The sequence below is a fragment of the Trachypithecus francoisi genome, unplaced genomic scaffold, assembly GCF_009764315.1.
Source record: "Trachypithecus francoisi isolate TF-2019V2 unplaced genomic scaffold, Tfra_2.0 Lachesis_group6, whole genome shotgun sequence".
NCBI lineage: Eukaryota > Metazoa > Chordata > Mammalia > Primates > Cercopithecidae > Trachypithecus > Trachypithecus francoisi.
Window position 1 is genome coordinate 86,380,968 of NW_022681471.1, and position 19,900 is coordinate 86,400,867.

Consider the following 19,900-nt stretch of genomic DNA (forward strand, 5'->3'; position numbering starts at 1 on the left):
GGCAAAACCCAAAGCCCAGGGAGAAGCAGAGAACACAGGGAGGAGAGACAAAACACCCACCCTTAGCAACAGAAAGCCCTGCACTCATTCTCCACCTTAATCCCTGGTTGCCCTGGCCTCTCTTCAAACGTAGGAGGTCCCAGTGAGGTGGTCTGGCTCTAAAGATAGGTGCCAACAATTTCTTCCCATGTGCCACACTCTCATCCAGAGGAGCCCCAAGCCATCATGTAAGAAGCCAAGGTTAGGCTGGGTGCAGTGGCTCATGCCTGTAATCCCAGCACTTTGGGAGGCTGAGGCAGGTGGATGATCTAAGGTCAGGAGTTCGAAAACCAGCCTGACCAACATGGTGAAACCCCATCTCTACTAAAAATAGAAAAATTAGCTGGGCATGGGATGGGCGCCTGTAATCCCAGGTACTCAGGAGGCTGCAGCAGAATTGCTTGAACCTGGGAGGCGGAGGTTGCAGTGAGCCGAGATCATGCCACTGTACTCCAGCTGGGTGACAAGAGCAAAACTCCTTCTTAAAAAAAAAAAAGAGGCTGGGCACGGTGGCTCACGCCTGTAATCTCAGCACTTTGGGAGGCCGAAGCGGGCAGATCACGAGGTCAGGAGATCGAGACCATCCTGGCTAACATGATGAAACCCCGTCTCTACTAAAAATACAAAAATTAGCTGGGTGTGGTGGCAGGCGCCTGTTGTCCCAGCTACTCTGGAGGCTGAGGCAGGAGAATCGCTTGAACCCGGGAGGCAGAGGTTGCAGTGAGCAGAGATCATGCCACTCCAGCCTGGGTGACAGAGCAAGGCTCCATCTAAAAAAAAAAAAAAAAGTCAAGGCTGTTCTGCTGGAGAGAGGCCATATGGAAGAGGACTGAAGTGCCAGACATGTGAATGAAGAAGCCATCTTAGACACCCGGCCCAGTTGAGCCTTTAAATGACTCCAGTCCCAGCCACCATCTAACTACAACTACCTGAGACCCCAAGAAGAGCCACCTTACTGAGCCCACTCAACCCACAGGGCCATGAAAGAGAAGATTGGATTGTGGTTTTAAGCCACTAAGTTTTAAGGTGTTTGTCACACAGCAATATATAGCCAGAACACCCAGGGAAGGCTGCAGCAGCCCTTTTCAAGCTTCTGACACCCCTGCCCCATATCCCCTTCACAACACAATCAACATTAGCGGGTCGGACTTTCAGCCCCTTTAATTAGGTGCTCTGAGAAGAGGTCAGAATGGCAGGCAGGAGGTGGGGAAGGTGGTACTTCTTGAGCCCCACTCAGCAACTGGTCACTCATCCTCTGGCAGCTGGATCTTGCTGGGGTCGAAGTAGTTGGATTCCATGATGGGAAGGCCATTGGCCTCTCGGTATTTCACAAGTCTCTCAGCTTCGCGGCGGGACCACTCTTTCATCCTGGCAGTGCAAACAGCAGGGGTAGACGTGAGGGAGCCTCAATTGACACCAATCCCTCATCTCAGCTCCCTATTCCCAATGGTGCAGGAATAAGACTCCTGCAGAATCCCCTTCAACCTCCATCCCTGCCTCTGCCTCCTACCCATCCCACGCTCTTGGACACCCCATGCACCTGTAGTCAGGCAGATAGGCCACATAGGTGCTGCCAAGGACCAGGACGATGGAGACGCCAAAGAAGAAGACAACTCGCATGTTCCAGACGTCTAAACTGGGGTCCTTGTCATAACCATGGGAGTCTGGGTTCTGTGGAGAAAGAGAGGTTAATGAGGGCTTCCTGCTGCTCCACAAAGCCTTATTCTGGCCCTGCATAACTTGGTCTCCATACGCCCCTCTCACTAAATTCCTCTGTTTCCATTCTTGGGATATGTCAAGCTCCTTCCCACCGCAGAGCCACTGCACTTGCTGCTCTCTTTGCCTGGAAAGCCTTTCTTCCAGCTCTAGTCATGGCTGGATCTGTCTCCTCATTCAACGTTTTGGATTCATCACCACTTCCTTCAGGAGGCACTCCCTAGTTACCTTGTCTTTCAAAGTTGAAGCATAGGAAACTGCTATTTTATAGGTCACAAATGGTTGAATACTGGCAATTTCTTATGGCTCAACCTAATGAAATAGCCCCCTACACCCAAGTCATCCTCTATCCACTTACCTTGCCTAACTTTGTCTTCACATCCTCTCTTCTTCCGTGTCTCTTTCTAGCCTATGTTTACCTAAGTAGCACACCTTCCCCATTCTCTGTATATCATACATTCTCACATTATATTATCTATTATACTACTCTGTATTATTGTTTTCTAATATTTTACGTGTTTATTTTCTGTCTTCTGCACTATCATGTAAGCTCTATGAGAGCATGGGCTTTGTCTGATTTCCACACTGCTATATCCCCAGGGCTCTGAACTGAGCCTGGCACACAGCAGGCCCTCAATACATATTTACAGAATGAAGGAGCATCCTATACATCCAAGCCCCTTAACCAGAGGTTAGTATTGATGAAGTACTTATTATGTGCCAGTCTTTTCACATAGACAAACCTCACAATATCTCAGTGAGATGAAACATGGCAATAATAAACACATTCTAGTGCTGAGTACATACTTACGAAGCGCCAGCTGCTGTTCCGACCATTTTTACTCATTTAATCACATAAGGCAAGTGGGGTGTCTTACTTTTTAGGTGTCCTATTACTGTTCCCATCTTATAGACAAAGAAACTGAGGCACCAAGGGTTTATGCTACCAAAATCACATGGGTAGGTAACTGTCAGTGCTGCCTGATTTCACAGCGTCTGCTATTAATACAGCACAGCAGACCTGGTAGCCCTAAATTCAAATACCAGTTCCACCTCCACCATGTATTCAGTTATGTGAGCTAGGGCAATCCACTTAACATCTCTGTGCCTCAGTTTCCTTATCTGTAGATGATATATAATAGTGCCTATCTCGAAATGGGGTTTGTTTTGAGGATAAGATGAGTTAATGCAGGTCAAGTGTTTAGAACACAGATGGGGCCCAGAGCGGCGGCTCATGCCTGTAATCCCAGCAGCTTGGTAGGCCGAGGCGGGAGGATCGCTTGAGCCAGGAGTTCGAGACCAGCCTGGGCACCATAGCGAGATCTCGTCTCTATAAAAAAAAAAAAAAAAAAAACACAGACAGCAACGAGCAAGTGCCATATCGTGTTTAGTATTATCGTTGTTTTACTATATTGCTTCTAATGCGTTTTGAGCGCTGTCCACTTGAGGAGTGATTTCTGTCTGCAAAATAAAACCATCCTGCCTCTGGCCCTGGAACGCGGATATCGACAGATAAAGGAGGAACACAAGGTAGGCAAAATTCCCAAGTCTTCTAGGCTTTCGCCAGCCGCGCAGGCCTCTACTGCCTAAGAACGTCCTCTACAGCGCCCCACCTGCCGATCCCGGATTGACCCCTTCAGGGTTCCGTCCCCCCCCCCCCCGGCCTCTTACCGTCTCATAAAAGTTTTCGTCTTCGGGTTCTGGGTCCTCTTGCCACGGTGTGGTCGGTTCTGGGGCCCGCTTTCCCGCCACAGCGGACGGGGCGATCACAGTCCTGGAGAAGCTAGATTCCCAGCGGACGCGGGCGGCCGGGAGCCCTCGCGTTGCCGCTGCCGCCAAAAGACGGCGAGCGCTCAAACCAAACAGCCCAGCCGCCATGACAGATGGTGCTGCAGGGTCTGAGGGGCGGGGACGGAAATGCGACTGTGCGCAGCTGCAGTGGGTGAGAGCGCGACAATTATCGCTCCCCCTCCGCCACGCTATATAGGTCCCAGATCTGATTTTGTTTTCCAGTGAGGCGGGGCGTTGAGCAACCGTCTTTGCCTCCAGTTGTCGTGGCTTCGTGGGGCCAACCATTCTCTCCCCCTTTCGGCCAGGCTGAGAAATTTCTTATTGATGGATCTGCTCATTTCCTGGATAGGAAGAAATCGGGGACATTGGGTGAATATAGTTCCCAGCCAATCGGCCAGAGCTCCCTCGCCCTTTGGGGAAAGAGGTGGAGCTTCCGCTAGTCTTTCATCTTCAAAGGAAATCAAGCTTCTAAAAAGCGGGCCCTGCCGGATTGGCCAATATCTACTCCTTTTCTCCACTAGGGCAGCGTTCGCACGGGTGTGGGGAGGTGTGGGGAGGTGGCCAGCGCTTGCCAATCAGAGGAGGCCAGGGCTGTCCCCTGGCGGGCGGTGACCAATCGCCGGGGCCGGCCAGAGCGCGCTTCCTTAGTAGGTGGATGGTGGTCGGAGCGCCGACTCCTTTCTCGTCGTCGCCATTTTGAGCTGGTGACTGTGGCCGGCTGGGAGTAGGCGGCAGTGAGTTTCCTTGGGAGGGCAGCGCGCTTGGCGCTTCTCCCCTCCCCCCGATCTGCCTGCAGTCTCGGACTTGGTAGTTGCGCGCTCCGGCTCCGGCTGAGCTGGGAGAGTTGGAGGAGGTGGCGGCGGGCCGAGGTGATGTCTGGGAGCCCTCCCTTGACAGCCCGGGCCGAGAAGGTGAGCGTCGACGCTGGTCGTGGGGGCGGAGGTAAGGGGCCCGGGGCGGGGACGTAGAGGAGGCGCGAGGGCGGACTTCGGGTCGGGGGGATGCGCGGAACGGAGGGGTTCGTGCAATGTCTCTACCCGGGAGGGTTTTTCTTTTTTTTTGGTGGTTTTTTTTTTTTTTTTTTTGTGAGCAAAGGCGCGTGCGCGACTGGGACATGGGATGGGTGCGTGCGGGTTGGGGGAAGGGAGGGACGGATGGGAGTGGGCTACTGTGGATCACTGTGTCGGCTACACCGAAGTTTATCAGCGGAGAAGCGGTTGTCTGCGACTTGTGCATAGGAGAGGGGATGCTGCTCTGTTACTCTGGTGTTTATCGATCCATTGGGAAATGTTCTGTGGTTCTGGTCTCTATTCCTGGGGGATCGGAGGGAGGATGTAACTCTGGTCTTTATCCTTTGAGGGGGGGTGTCTGTGACTCTGATCCTTATCCATGGGGTGGGGCTTGGGGGACGACTGTCTTGTGATTGACCCTAACCCACTTATTGGGTGGGGAGGGGGATGCAGGGGATGTGTGTGTGACTCATTGCCCCTTCTTTTGGGGAGTTTGTGAGAGTGACGCTCATCCATGGAAAGGGGACCCAGTGTGTAATTGTGGTCCTTACTGTGGGTTCCTTCTGTGATGTGGGCCCCTAGTTATTTGGGGCTCATGTCTGTGACTGGCCCTTGGCTGTGGTGGATGTTACTGTGTGACTCTGGCCCCTTTGCCAGAGTCTATTGAGGGTTTTTGTGCTCTCAGCCGCCAGTGCCTCTGGTGTGATTCGAACTGTTGCCCACCTGGGAGCAGGTAATTCGGGTTCCCTGTGGCTTGAGGAGGAAGAGAAAGTTGGAGTGTGTGTCTGTGTGTGTGTATGTGTACGCACATAGAGCAAAGGCGTGGCAGCAACCTAGTGTTGGGCAGGTGCTATTTTTGCCTGGCTTTACCTGATTCCTGTTCAGAGGGTGGGGCCTGAAGATCTGAGATTCATCCTGACCTCTGGCTGGGTCACAGGGTTCTCAGGACTCCTTGAGTTCTCACCACAGCCCTGAGGGTTGGATGAAGTGGCTGCTGCTCCATCCCAGTAGAAGAGCACAGTGGTTCAGAACAGCCTCCAAAAGGGTCCCTTTTGCCTCTGGAAAACGGGCTTGAGCCCTGGGGAGGGAACCACCTTGAGACCTGGCTGCACGTAAGAGACAGGGCTCAGGGCTGAGCCAGTTGCTGTGTGAGGGCCAACGCTGTGTTGGCCAGGAGCCCAGGGAGGTAGCAGCTGTTTCATTGCCAAGTTAGCCCCTTCATACACACCCCCAAGAACCTTTCATGGTCTTTTGCTGCCTTATAGGGGACAGCCAGCAGCTTGTTGGGAGGATGAGATGGTCCCTTGGGGCCCATAGAAGGAGCCTGGTGGGTGCCTGGGGCCCCCATTGTTGTGAAGTCTTGCCTGATGTGCTGAATCTCAGGCAAGACTTTCAGCCCTGAGAGTATCCGTACCGCCACCCTGGGATGCAGCCCCAGGCTTGAATTTGTCTACCTGTCTTAGGTGGCAAAGCCCTGATCACACCGTGGGTGGCCCCGCCAGGTCTCTCTGCAAGATGCCCCCTGTCTGCTGAAGTCTTTGCTGTTTTCTAGGGCAGTGGGCTCTAGCCTCATGTTTGTGGGGAAAGGGAGGAGCAGGCCAAGTAGGGGCTACCTTCACACTATGATGCACAGGAGTGCTGGGAGCTAGAAGACAACGTCCCTTGCCCAGGGACGGCAAAGAGCCTTGACAACGAGGGTTTCTCAAGGAGGCCTTCTCTGTCCCAACTGTTTTGACCCCTTTTTTCCCTCCATTCTCTGCAGAGTCCCTGCAGGAAACATCACCCAGGCTGGCAGATCATGGTAGCAGCAGCGGGGGTGGCTGGGAAGTGAAACGGAGCCAGCGGCTGAGGAGGGGCCCCAGCAGCCCCCGAAGGCCCTATCAGGACATGGAGTATGAAAGACGGTGAGTTATCCGTTCCCAGCCTCCCAAACAGCCTAGGCTTGCCTCTATGTGAGAATTGATCCAAGAAGGTGCTAGGATGGGGCTTCTGGGTAGAGGAAACAGCAATAGCAGATGAGGAGTTTCTTTTCAGCAAACAGGTATTTGGCACCTGTTGTGAGCCAGGACTTGTGCTAGGCTCTGAGAGTGCAGTGATGAATGAGACATGAGATTGCATCCTTCTGAGTACTCATGGTGTCGCAGCGAGGCTATGCAGTTAACAGGTGGGAGGTTGAGGTTGGGGCTATAGCCTGGGGTGTGAGGGATGGGTGGGAATGGCACCATCAGAGTCAGGATTTGCCCAGTACCACTAGGGGACAAGTCAGCTTAGATAGTGGGAGATTCCAGGGACAGTATGGGCTACAGTTGGCATGATACTTGCTTGGAATGGATACTCTCAGACAGTTATTTCTTCAGCTCTGCTATGAACAAGGACTAGCTGGAACACTGGGTAAAATACAGGCATTCTGAGTAAAATTCAGTGATCCCTTGCCATCCAGGTGATTCCGAGGCAGGTGACCCAGCCATGACACTTGAAGATTGCCTAGAAAAGCAGACCTAACTCTCCCAGAAAGCCTCTATTAAGACTCAAGAGTCGATAGCTTCATAAAAAGAGAAAATAATTTTTAAAATGTCTTACAAAGGGTTTCCTCTACCACCACCCCTTTTAAAACGTAGAATTGTAATATTTTGTTTTCTGAAACATGAGCCCAAATTTGAGATAAGGTCATCACCTAGTGTTATTCAGTCTTGGCTTTCATTAGAAATGTTTTTGAAAGACATTTGATTTTGGATGGTATTCACTAGAAGTGCTCTGTGGCCATATCTGAATTTGAGTAGCTGACATACATACTTTGTTCAAACTTTATTACCAAGTAAATCCATTGACTTTTAAAAGGCCTCAAGTGCAGAGGTTTGAATTCATCATACTTTCCAGTTCAAGGTAGGTTTCTGTCATAGGTCAGCACAAGGCTTCTTCTTGCCACGTTTATTTTTTCATTTTATTCCCAATTCCCACCTCTGTGGGCAGCTGCTCTGTGTGTTTGATATGTATCCTTCTATGATACATATCACAGAAAATGTATCAGATTTATTATATACATTGTTTTCATATAAATGTATCATAGATACATGTATCTGTAAATGTATCATATAGATACATGTATCTATAAATGTATCATAGATACATGTATCATATAAATATACATATACAAATGTATCATAGATATATGTATCTGTAAATGTATCATATAGATACATGTATCTGTAAATGTATCATATAGATACATGTATCATATAAATATACATACATATACAAATGTATCATAGATGTATCTATAAATGTATCATATAGATACAGTGTATCTAAATGTATCATATAGATACATGTATCATAAATATACATACATATACAAATGTATCATATAGATACATGTATCTGTAAATGTATCATATAGATACATTTTCATAGAAAATGGAAATATGAAGTGTTGTTTTGAGCAACTGTGTTTTCAGTTGACACACATGGCATAGTGCCACAGTCTTCATTTTGTTTCCTGAACTTTGTATTACTTAGAGTGGGAGTTTTTTTTTGTTTTTTGTTTTGAGACAGGGTATCTCCGTGTTGCCCAGGCTGGTCTCAAACTCCTGGGCTCAGGCAATTCTCCTGCCTTGGCCTCCCAAAGTGCTGGGATTAAAGGCATGAGCCACTGTAACTGGCCAACAGTGCTGTTTTTTTTGTTGTTGTTGTTTGTTTTGAGACAGAGTTTCGCTCTTGTTGCCCAGGCTGGAGTGCAATGGCACAATCTTGGCTCACCGCAATCTCTGCCTCCGAGGTTCAAGTAATTCTCCTGCCTCAGCTTCCCAAGCAGCTGGGATTACAGGCGTGCGCCACCATGCCCGACTAATTTTGTATATTTAGTAGAGATGGGGTTTCTCCATGTTGGTCAGGCTGGTCTCAAACTCTCGACCTCACATGATCCACCCAAAGTGCTGAGATTACGGGCATGAGCCACTGCACCCAGCACAGTGCTGTATTTTTAACATCTGTCTGTATTGCCATGTGTATGTTACTGCTTTGTTTCCAATTGCTGGCAAGGGCATCATGGGGCATGTCTACTGCATTTTACTTAATAATTCCCCCAAGAGTAGATGCCTGTTGTTAATTTTGATGTGCTGACATCACTTTTTTTTTTTTTTTTTTTTTTTCCGGAGACAAAGTTTCACTCTTGTTGCCCAGGCTGGAGTGCAATGACACAATCTCAGCTCACCACAACCTCCACCTCCTGGGTTCAAGAGATTCTCCTGCCTCAGCCTCCCAAGTAGCTGGGATTACAGGCATGCACTACCACGCCCAGCTAATTTTTTGTATTTTTAGTAGAGATGGGGTTTCTCCATATTGGTCAGGCTGGTCTTGAACTCCTGACCTCAGGTGATCCACCTGCCTCGGCCTCCCAAAGTGTTGGGATTACAGGCGTGAGCCACCGCGCCTTGCCCAACATCACTTTTTTTGTCTTATCTTTTAATGTATAGTTGCTTTTGCTTGTTTGTTTTTTGAGACGGGGTCTCGCTCTGCCACCCAGGCTGGAGTGCAGTGGCACGATCTCAGCTCACTGCAAACTCTGCCTCCCAGGTTCACGCCATTCTCCTGCCTCAGCCTCCGAGTAGCTGGGACTACAGGCACCCACCACCAACCCGACTAATTTTTTGTATTTTTATTAGAGACAGAGTTTCACCATGTTAGCCAGGATGGTCTTGATCTCCTGACCTCGTGATCCGCCCGCCTTGGCCTCCCAAAGTGCTGGGATTACAGGCGTGGGCCACCGTGCCCTAATGTATAGTTTTTACCTTTTGCATTCAGATCTTTAATCCATCTAGATTCCACTCTTGAATATGGCATAAGGTAAGCTCCGGTTTTATTTTCTTCCATATAGTAGGCAGTTTTTCCAGTACCACCTCCTAAGTAGTCCATTCTTTCTTTATTGATCTGTGGTACTGCATCTGATTTCAGGTTCCCTCATGTACATGGATTCGTCTTGAGCAATGTAATTTGTTCCGCTAGTCTGTTTACACATTCTTGTGCCAGCACCTTATTGATTTTATTATTATGGCTTTATAGAATGTCTTAATAGCTCCTTTGCACTTATTTTTCAAAGTTGATTTAATCATTCGTGGGGCTTTATTCTATATCAAAAGTTATCAAAGTCCCTCAACAGCAACAAGAATTTTGATAGATATTGCACTGAACTTCTCTATTAATTTGGGGAAAATTATCTTTGTAAGTAGTCATCTCATCTAAGACCTGTGTAGAGAATATTTTGAATTTATGTGAAGAGCATAAAAAGCTTTCATTTTCATAAATAGAAATACAAGTCTTATGTATTCTTTTTTAAAGTAATCCTAGGTACTTCAGTCACTTTCATTATCTTTTTCTTTTTCTCGAGACTTGGTCTTGCTCTGTCACCCAGGCTGGAGTGCAGTGGCAACCTCCATAGGCTCAGGTGATCTTCCTACCTCAGCCTTCCAAGTAGCTAGGACTGTAGGCACGCGCCACCACGCCCAGCTAATTTTTTGTAGAGACAGAGTTTGCCATGTTGCCAAGGCTGATCTTGAACTCCTGAGCTCCAGCAATCCACCCACCTTGGCCTCCCAAAGTTCTGGGATTACAGGCTGTTATCTTATTTTTTGAAAAATATTTTTCATGCTGATATTTGCTGGGGTAGAGGAAAGCTGTTGATTTCTGTAAGTTACCCCTGCTGTATGCCCTTGTTATTTCTAATACTTCATTGTTGATTCTGATGTTCTTTCTAAGTAGTTGGTCATATTGTATGCAAATCTATCCTGTCACTTATTTATTTTTCTTCATTTATAGCATTGTCCAGGACTTTTAGTACCATATTAAATAGTATAAGTGATACTGGGTGTACAAATTAAGATTTACTTTGGCTAGTTATGGCAGAAAATCCAAAGAATAATGGCTTAGACAAGATAGTTTACTTTTCTTTCCTACAAAGGCAGTCTGCAGAAGAGCAATTAATCTAGGGCTGACAGGCAGCCCCTTCTGTGTAGCCATCCTCAGCACATGGCAGTTGAGACAGTAGAAAGAATGGAGAGGAATAAAAGGGAATGTGTCTAAAGTTTTTCCATTAAGTATGATGCATGCAGTAAGTTTTTAGAATGTATCCTGTAATAAATCAAGAAAATATCTAATCTTCGTTGCTAAGATTAACCATAAATAAGTATTAAACTTCAAAATCCTGTGCTTTTTTTCTCCCCTTGTCCATTAATTTCATAAATTGTGGCCTGGCATGGTGGTGGATCATAGCAGTTTGGGAGGCCAAGGTGGGCGGATCGCTTCAGGCCAGGAGTTCAAGACCAGCCTGGCCAACATGGTGAAACCTCATTTCTACTAAAAATACAAAAATCAGCCAGGCGTGGTGATGCATGCCTGTAACCCCAGCTACTGGGGAGACTGAGACATGAGAATCGCTTCAACCTGGGAGGTGGAGGTTGCAGTAAGCTGAGATCGTGCCACTGCACTCCATCCTGGGCAACAGAGCGAGATTCCATATCAAAAAAGTAAATAAAAATTTCATAAATTGCATTAAATTATATCCTTGGCATTCTTGAGCTATACCCCACTTGATATATGTTTTTGACTTCTTACTTTGAAAATATCTCAAATTTACAGAAGGGTTGCAAGAAAAAGTATAATGAATTCCCATATATCCTCTACTCAGAATTACTTATTGTAAGTATTTTGCCACATTTGCTCTATCACTCTATATCCTTTTTTTTTTTTTTTTTTTTTTGAGACAGAATCTCACTCTTTCGCCCAGGCTGGAGTGCAATGGCGTGATCTTGGCTCACTGCAACCTCCGCCTCCCGGGTTCAAGCGATTCTCCTGCCTCAGCCTCCCAAGTAGCTGGGATTACAGGCGCCCGCCACTACGCCTGGCTAATTTTTGTATTTTTAGTAGAGATGAGGTTTCACCATGTTGGTCAGGTTGGTCTCGAACTCCTGACCTCAGGTGATCTGCCTGCCTCAGCTTCCCAAAGTGCTGCAATTACAGGCGTGAGCTGCCGCACCTGGCCCACCCTATAGCTCTATATCTTTACATAGACACACACACACACACACACAATTTTTTTTTTTAATTGTTGAGTTGGTGGCAGACATGCCTTTTTTTTTTTTTTTTGAGTCAGAGTTTCACTCTTGTTGCCCAGGCTGGAGTGCAATGGTGCAATCTCAGCCCACTGCAACCTCTGCCTCCTGGGTTCAAGCAATTCTCCTGCCTCAGTCTCCCAAGTAGCTGAGATTACAGGCATGCACCACCATGCCCGGCTAATTTTGTATTTTTAGTAGAGACAGAGTTTTTCCATGTTGGTCAGGCTGGTCTCAAACTCCTGACCTCAGGTGATCTGCCCGCCTCGGCCTCCCAAAGTGTTGGGATTACAGGCGTGAGCCACGGCGTCCAGTCTGACATGACCTTTTAAGTCTGGCAGCATGTATGTCCTAAGAACAAAGGTGTTCTCTTCCATAACCACAATATACTTATCAATATCAGAACATATAACAATTATATAGTACTTTTATCGTATTCAGATGTTATCACTCTTCTCAGTAATGTCCTTTATAGCGGTTTTCCCCAACCCAGGATCCAGTCCAAGATCATGTATTGCATTGAGCTCCTTGTCTCCTTTAATCTGAAGCAGTTATTCTATCTTTGTCTTTTATGACCTTGTCATTTATTTTTTTCCTGAACCTATGGATTATACTGAAAGCATGTTTTAAGGTTAGTTGTTTTGTAGAATGTCTCTCAGTTTGGATTTTTCTAATGCTTACTCATGAGTTTTTGGCAGAAATGTTAGTGATTTATGTGTATTTTTAAAACCTTGTTAGATTTTATAGCTATTGTATCATCTAGGATATCTACAGCTGTATTTATCAGTGAAGTAGTCCAATAGTTTTATTTTCAGTATTTATCTGGCATTGGAATTAAGGTAGCCTTATGATATGAGTTGGGCAGCCTTTGTTATTCTCTCTTTATTGGAGAAACTTGTAGAAGAATTATCTGTACCTTGAAAAACTTGGTAGAACTCACCTTTAAAAGCATCTAGAGGCTGGATGCAGTGGGCCAAGGCAGTTGGATCACTTGAACTCAGGAGTTTGAAACCATCCTGGGCAACATGGCAAAACTCTGTCTCTACAAAAAATACAAAAATTAACTGGGCATGGTGGCAGGTGCTTATAGTTCTAGCTACTCAGGAGGCTGAGGCAGGAGGATCACCTGAGCTGGGAGGTTAAGGCTGTGGTAAGCCGTGATCATGCCACTGCACTCCAGCCTCAGTGACAGAGTGAGACCCTGTCTCAAAAAATATAAAAGCATCTGATGAGCTGGTTTTTTATTACCATTTCATCTCTTCTGCCAATTTTAACATTTTATATTTTCTAGAAATACTCATTTTGTGAAGATCCTCATATATGATTATTTAGTCCAGCATCCTAGAAATACTTTATAAAAGGGGTATGCCTTTGGAAGGTGTTTGTTCAGAGTGCTCTGGTGGCCAATTAAAAGTATTCCTTTCTATCCAAATATGTTCCCTTCCTGAGTTTAGATAGCAAGAGTTCAATACCTGAATTTATTGGTTTGGATATTGGATGTCAAGAGAGTTCAGGATAATTTCGTCTGAAAATTTATAAATTTATTCGTATCTGTTCAGTTCTTGATTTTTTTTTTCCTTTTTTTTGTTTTTGTTTTTGGAGATAGTCTCACTCTGTCTTCCAGGCTGGAGTGCAGTGGCGTGATCTTGGCTCACTGCAACCTCTGCTTTCCAGGCTCAAGGGATTCTTGTGCCTCAGCCTCCTGAGTAGCAGGAATTACAGGTGTGTGCCACCACGCCCGGCTAATTTTTGTATTTTAGTAATGACAGGGTTTCACCATGTTTGCCAGGCTGGTCTCGAACTCCCTACCTCAGGTGATCCACTCGCCTCAGCCTCCTGAAGTGCTGGGATTACAGGCGTGAGCCACTGTGCTGGCCCCAGTTCTTGAATTTTGATGACTGCAGTTCAAATCGATTGTATCAAGAACCTTAAAACTACTCATACCACTGACAGTGATTTCTTCTCCAGGCATTTACTGTAAGGAAACAATTTGGGGCCAGGTGTCGTGGATCACGCCTGTAATCCCAGCACTTGGGAGGCGGAGGCGGGTAAATCACAAGGTGTTTGAGACCACCCTGGCCAACATGGTGAAACCCCATCTCTACTAAAAATATAAAAAATTAGCTGGGCGCGGTGGTGGGCGCCTGGAATCACAGCTAATCGGGAGGCTGAGGCAGGAGAATTGCTTGAACCCGGGAGGTGGAGGTTGCAGTAAGCTGAGATCCTGCCACTGCACTCTAGCCTGGGCGACAGAGTGAGACTCCATCTCAAGAAAGAAGGAAACAATTTGGGTTCCAAGCTGAGTTCATGGGGACAGTGACTTCATTTTGTTCATAGCAGTATTCCCATCACCTAGAACAGTACTTATCGTATAGCAAATGTTGGGTTAATATTTCTTGAATGAATACATGAACAAATAATTGTTTTAAAAATGGAAATCCACATTTTTTAAAGAGACAGTGTCCAGTGGTGTGATCATAGCTCACTGCATCCTCCAGTTCCTAGGTTCAAGTCATCCCTCCTGCCTCAGCTTCCCCAGTAGCTGGAACTACAGGTGTGTGCCATAACATCTGGCTTTAATTTTTTCTGTGGGGTCTCGCTATGTTTCCCAAGCTGGTCTTAAACTCCTGGGCTCAAGTGATCCTCTGCCTCAGTCTCCAGAGTATATGGGATTGCATGTGTGGGCTACTATGTCTGGCTGTTCACATTTTTGAGCACTATTTGCTTGTGAAAAAGTATAATGAAGTGGTAGTTTTCATTTTTACTGTGTCTCATGTTTTGTATATTTTTGTTTTCATCAACTAAGATGCACTGCAACATATATGAAATCTGGATATATTATCAATGGTTTGTCATAGTTTTGTTAGCCATACATTGCCTTATAGTGGTGCCTAAAATAATGGTATAGTTGTGAGGTGATCTTAGAGTTGATGAAGCATAGTATGCAGGTAGGCCTAATGGAGGAAGATGGTACTATAAAAGCAAGAAGTATTTTTTTTTCGTAATGACTGTACGCTGTTCTATGGATGACCTACCATTTCCTTTAAACATGATTCTCTCACTTCTAACTCCAAACTTGCTCAACTAATCCTTAAAAATAAACTTGAGGTGGAATTTGAAAAAAAAAAAAAAAAAAAAAGGAAATCAGCCAAAATGTTTGGAAACATGTTTAATGGATATTTCCCCATTTGTTACTTATTGTTATGGTGTTTTCCATATTTTAGTGTGAAATTTCAAGCTTGTAGCAAAGTTTAAAGAATTTTACAATGAACACCATGTATACCCATCCATTAGATTCTTTTTTTTCTTCTTCTTCTTCTTTTTTTTTTTTGAGATGGAGTTTCGCTCTTGTTGCCCAGGCTGGAGTGCAATGGCACAATCTTACCTCACTACAACTTCCACCTCCCGGGTTCAAGTGATTCTCCTGCCTCAGCCTCCCGAGTTGCTAGGATTACAGGCATGCGCCACCACACTTGGCTAATTTTGTATTTTTAGTAGAGATGGTGTTTCTCCATGTTGGTCAGGCTGGTCTCGAACTCCTGACCTCAGGTGATCCGCCTGCCTCGGCCTCCCAAAGTGCTGGGATTACAGGCGTGAGCCACCATGCCTGGCCCGCTAGATTCTACTATGAACGTTTTACCATACTTGCTTTATTACATATTTATTTCTAAGTTTCTCATATTTTTTACACTCTATAGCGATTTATATTTTTACAAAGCCAGATTTATTCATTTTCCTTTTATGACTGCCCAGATGTGGCTTGCTGAGGAAGACCTACCCCACTCTTTAAAAGATACATTTTTTTCTTATGATTTCTTTCTAATATTTGTTTTCTTTTTTTAAAGTTCAACTTTTATTATAGGTTAAAGGATGCACATACAGGTTTTGTTTTGTTTTGTTTTTTTAACTCAGTGAAGAAGTCTGCACAGCAGGAATCAGGTGGGATGGCCCTTTTCCCCTACGCTGGACCACTTGATGTTCTCTTCCATCTTCCCCCAACCCTCATTTAGATCATGACGTCAGAAAATCAGGTTAAAAGTTAAGAAAAAGAATAATCAGATCATTAGGGATTCTCAGTAGTAGCAGTGCCATTGGGAGCTGCTAGCCTAGCGGGTATGCCCCGTGCCACCCCTCTGGATCTTGGCTCCATGGCTACTGGGAGGAGGTCTTGTTGGCCAGGGAGGCCATGCAGTGCTGCTAGAAGCTGGGCGACATGCTGGCGGTGCAGCGGAGTCTTGGGTGCGGCAGCTTGGAGGTACCACCCGCATAGGCATTGGCCTTTCAGGTTGCGTCCTGGCCCATCATGCTGCTGCAGCAGCCGGGGCTGGCGCTGCATGTTCACTCGCCTGCTAGGTTGCCCACCGGCTTAGCCAGGAGCTTGCTGTGACTCAGCAGGGCCACATCCCCCATGGCTGCTGTGGCTGTGCTCTGGTCTTGCAAAATGGTGGTGATGTGGTGCCGGAGGTCTGTGAAGAGCTCGCTCACGCCCTCGTAGCCTGGGAAGGTGCTGATGTCGATGACGGCATGCTGCCCCATCTGGTTGTTGATGATGATGTTGGTGCCGAGCAGCAATATTCCCAGCGCCTGCCGCAGGGCCTGGGGGAGTTCCCAGATGACCTTTTTGCTCGGCTGCTCTTGAACAGACCAGACCCCTCAATCTTGTCCAGCTCCATCAGGACCAATGATGACTCCAGCTTTGACTCCTCGTGGCTATTGAGGAAGATGGATTCGCGGTCACATTGTGTCCATGGAGTTCTTGAGCAAGGGTGTCTGGACCACAGTGTAGGACTCGCCGACCATGAACACCTTGTACAGAACGGTGTTGTGGTTGATGAAATTCTAGACCACACAGGGTGACTGGATGCCCTTCAGGCCCTCCTGATGAACGCAATAGCCATCTTGTGAGAGTTGGTGCTGTGAGCCAGTCTGGTTTTGCAAATGAACAGGAAAGCCAGGCCATTCTTCTCCAGTAGCCACATGGTGTCATCCCCGCACAGGCTCCTCCATGAAGGGCAGTGAGTAGATCCTGCCATCTTCCATGTAGACCTCAATCTTCCAGATGAGCTTGCAGGACTTGGAGCGGTCAAGCAGGGTTCTGATGGCAGGGGAGGAGTCCAGGACGATGGTTTCAGGGTGGGCATCAATGTACTCGTGAAACCTGTGCACCAGCTCCAGGGACTGGCTGTCATTCTGGTCGGCTTCAAGGATGACACTGGTCAACTTGTGAATGATGAATTCCAGGGGTCCCTGTTCCTCAGTTGGCGGCTGGCTGAGGTTCAGCTGCATGACTTCTTTTTTTATTTTTTATTTTTTTGAGATGAGGCTCACTCTGTCGCCCAGGCTGAAGTGCAGTGGCGTGATCTCGGCTCCTTGTAACCTCTGCCCCCCAGGTTCAAGCGATTCTCCTCCCTCAGCCTCCCGAGTAGCTGGGATTACAGGCGCTTGCCACTGGGCATTGCTAATTTTTGTATTTTTAGTAGAGACAGAGTTTCACCATGTTGGCCAGGCTGGTCTCGAACTCTCGACCTCAGGTGATCCACCCTCCTCAGCCTCCCAAAGTGCTGGGATTATAGGCGTGAGCCGCCACTCCTGGCCTCAGCTACACTTCTGTCCCTCGCTTCCTGCACAGCTCCGCCAAGGCCTGGAAATTGAGCTTCTTGATTTTCTTCTCACGTAGCCATTAGCCAACTTTCTTCCCTTTCAGAAAAGTCTGCCATCTTCCTCCTTGGGCAAGGAGCCTGGGTCCTGAGGAAATCGCCCATAGGCCGAGTCTGTTGACCAGTGAGCACTGGGAGCATGTGGGCACCTCTGGTGGCAGGGATGTGGAAAGGGCTGGGGTGCGGGATTAGGGCCACCTGGTGTCACATTCTCCACCATCCCCCTCCCTGCCCCCGCCCCAGGCCGGGGTGGCCCTGACCACCCAGCTGGAGCTCGCGGGCCACATACAGGTTGTTGTTGTTCTTTTTCTCATACGCAGTTTCACTCTGTCACCCAGGCTGGAGTGCAGTGGGGCGATTGGCTCACTGTAACCTCCGCCTCCCTGGTTCAAGCAATTCTCGTCCCTCAACCTGCACAGTAGCTGGGACTACAGGCGTGCACCACCACATCCAGCTAATTTTGGTATTTTTTAGTAGAGACGGAGTTTTACCATGTTGCCCAGGCTGGTCTCAAACTCCTGACGTCAATGATCCTGCCCCCTCGGCCTCTCAAAGTGCTAGGATTACAGGCGTGAGCCACCGCACCTGACCCGTACAGGTTTTTTTACATGGGTAAATTGCGTGACACTGAAGCCTGAGGCCCTGTTGATCCCATCACCCAAGCAGTAAGCTTAGTTCCCAACAGATGGTCCTTCAGCCCATGCCCCGCTTCCCACCTTCCCGGTCTAGTGATCCCCAATGTCTGATGTTCCAATATTTGCATTCATGTACATTCAACATTTAACTCCCATTTATAAGTGAGAACATGCAGTACTTGGTTTTCTGTTTTTGTGTTAGGTGGCTTAGGATAACAACCTCCAGCTCCATCCATATGACTGTGACAGACATGATTTTGTCTTTTTTATGGCTGCATAGTATTCCATGGTGTATATGTACCACGTTTTTCTTTATCTTCTCCACTATTGATGGGCATTCAGGCAGATTCCATGTCCTTGCTATTGTGAATAGTGCTGCAGCGGCCAGGCGCAGTGGCCCATGCTAGTAATCCCAGCACTTTGGGAGGCCAAGGTGGGTGGATCACCTGAGGTTGGGAGTTCAAGACCAGCCTGACCAACATGGAGAAATGCCATCTCTACTAGAAATACAAAATTAGCCAGGCGTTGTGGCGCATGCCTGTAATCACAGCTACTCGGGAGGCTGAGGCAGGAGAACCTTTTGAACCAGGAGGTGGAGGTTGCAGTAAGCCAAGATTGCACCATGGCACTCCAGCCTGGGCAATAAGAATAAAACTCCGTCTCAAAAAAAAAAAAAAAGAAAAGAAAAGAAAAAAAGTGCCGCATTGAACATATGGGTGCATGTGATAGAATGAATTATTTTCCTTTGGGTATATACCCAGTAGCAGGATTACTGGGTCGAATAGCCAAAGCAATCCTAAGCGAAAAGACAAAGTCAGAGGCATCACATTGTCCAACTTCAAACTATTCTATAAGGCTACAGTAATCAAAATAGCATGGTCCTGTGCAAAAACAGACACATAAACCAGTGGAACAGAGTAGAGAATGCAGAAATAAACCCGCACACATAGAACCATCTGATCTTTGACAAAATCAACAAAAGTAAGCAAGGGGGAAAGGACTTCCTGTTAAATAAGTGGTGCTGGGATAGGTGGCTAGCCATATTCAGAAGAATGAAACCGGACCCTTACCTCTCACCATATACAAAAATTAAGGTGGATTAAAGATTTAAATGTAAGACTTCAGACTATAAAAGTCCTAGAAGGCCAGGTGTGGTGACTCATGCCTGTAATCCCAGCACTTTGGGAGGCCGAGAGTTCAAGACGAGCCTAACCAACATGGAGAAACCCTGTCTCTACTAAAAATACAGAATTAGCCAGGCGTGGTGGTGCATGCCTGTAATCCCAGCTACTTGGGAGGCTCAGACAGGAGAATCACTTGAACCTGGGAGGCAGAGGTTGCAGTGAGCCAAGATTGCACCATTGCACTCCAGCCTGGGCAACAAGAGCGAAACTCCACCTAAAAAAAAAAAAAAAAAAAAAATCCCATAAAGAAAACCTAGGAAACGCCCTTCTTGATACAGGGTTTGGCAAAGAATTTATGGCTAAGCCCCCAAAAGCAATTGCAACAAAACCAAAAATTGACAAGTTGGACCTAATTAAAGAGCTTCTGTCTGCACAACAAGAGAAACTACCAACAGAGTAAATGGACAACCTGCAGAATGGGAGAAAATGTTCACAAACTACGCATCTGAAAAAGATCTAATATCCAGAATCTACAAGGAAGTTAAATCAACAAGCAAAAAGCAAAAGTTCCAGTTAAAAAATGGGCAAAGGACATGAACAGATACTTCTCAAAGGATAACATACAGGTGGCCAACAAACATGAAAAAATGCTTATCATCACTAATCATCAGAAATGCAAATCAAAACCACAATGAGACACTGTCTCATGCCAGTCAGATGACAATTATTAAAAAGTCAAAAAAAAAAAAAAAACCATTGGTGACGCTGCAAAGAAAAGAATGCTTATATATTGTTGGTGGGAATGCAAACTAGTTCAGCCATGGG

General features: G+C 46.7%; 2 protein-coding genes and 1 pseudogene across 2 annotated transcripts in view; 1 reads left to right on the forward strand and 2 right to left on the reverse strand.

Moving 5' to 3' along the window:
• Window positions 1–1,182: 1,182 nt before the first annotated feature.
• On the reverse strand, window positions 1,183–4,182 carry NDUFB11 (NADH:ubiquinone oxidoreductase subunit B11). The gene is made up of 3 exons (XM_033201891.1): window positions 3,427–4,182; window positions 1,580–1,710; window positions 1,183–1,407 (listed from the first exon to the last, which is right to left on the reverse strand). The coding sequence occupies exons 1-3, from the start codon at window positions 3,829–3,831 to the stop codon at window positions 1,284–1,286; spliced, it is 660 nt and encodes a 219-aa protein (XP_033057782.1). The 5' UTR covers window positions 3,832–4,182; the 3' UTR covers window positions 1,183–1,283.
• Window positions 4,183–4,355: 173 nt separating this feature from the next.
• Window positions 4,356–19,900, forward strand: part of RBM10 (RNA binding motif protein 10) — a 41,583-nt gene continuing 26,038 nt past the window's right edge. Inside the window, 2 exon segments of the mRNA XM_033201890.1 lie at window positions 4,356–4,488; window positions 6,319–6,460. Of these exon segments, the coding sequence (XP_033057781.1) occupies window positions 4,419–4,488; window positions 6,319–6,460 (212 nt within the window). The 5' untranslated portion in view covers window positions 4,356–4,418.
• LOC117078406 lies at window positions 15,812–17,536 on the reverse strand (annotated as a pseudogene).

Bases quoted from the DNA above. Each gene is read 5' to 3' on its own strand.
- NDUFB11 (XM_033201891.1), bottom strand. From the start codon at position 3,831: ATGGTTGGCCCCACGAAGCCACGACAACTGGAGGCAAAGACGGTTGCT. The intron at 1,711-3,426 runs GTAAGAGGCCGG...CTTTCTCCACAG, and splicing joins ACGAAAACTTTTATGAGACG to AACCCAGACTCCCATGGTTA. The intron at 1,408-1,579 runs GTGCATGGGGTG...TTGCACTGCCAG, and splicing joins GCCTATCTGCCTGACTACAG to GATGAAAGAGTGGTCCCGCC.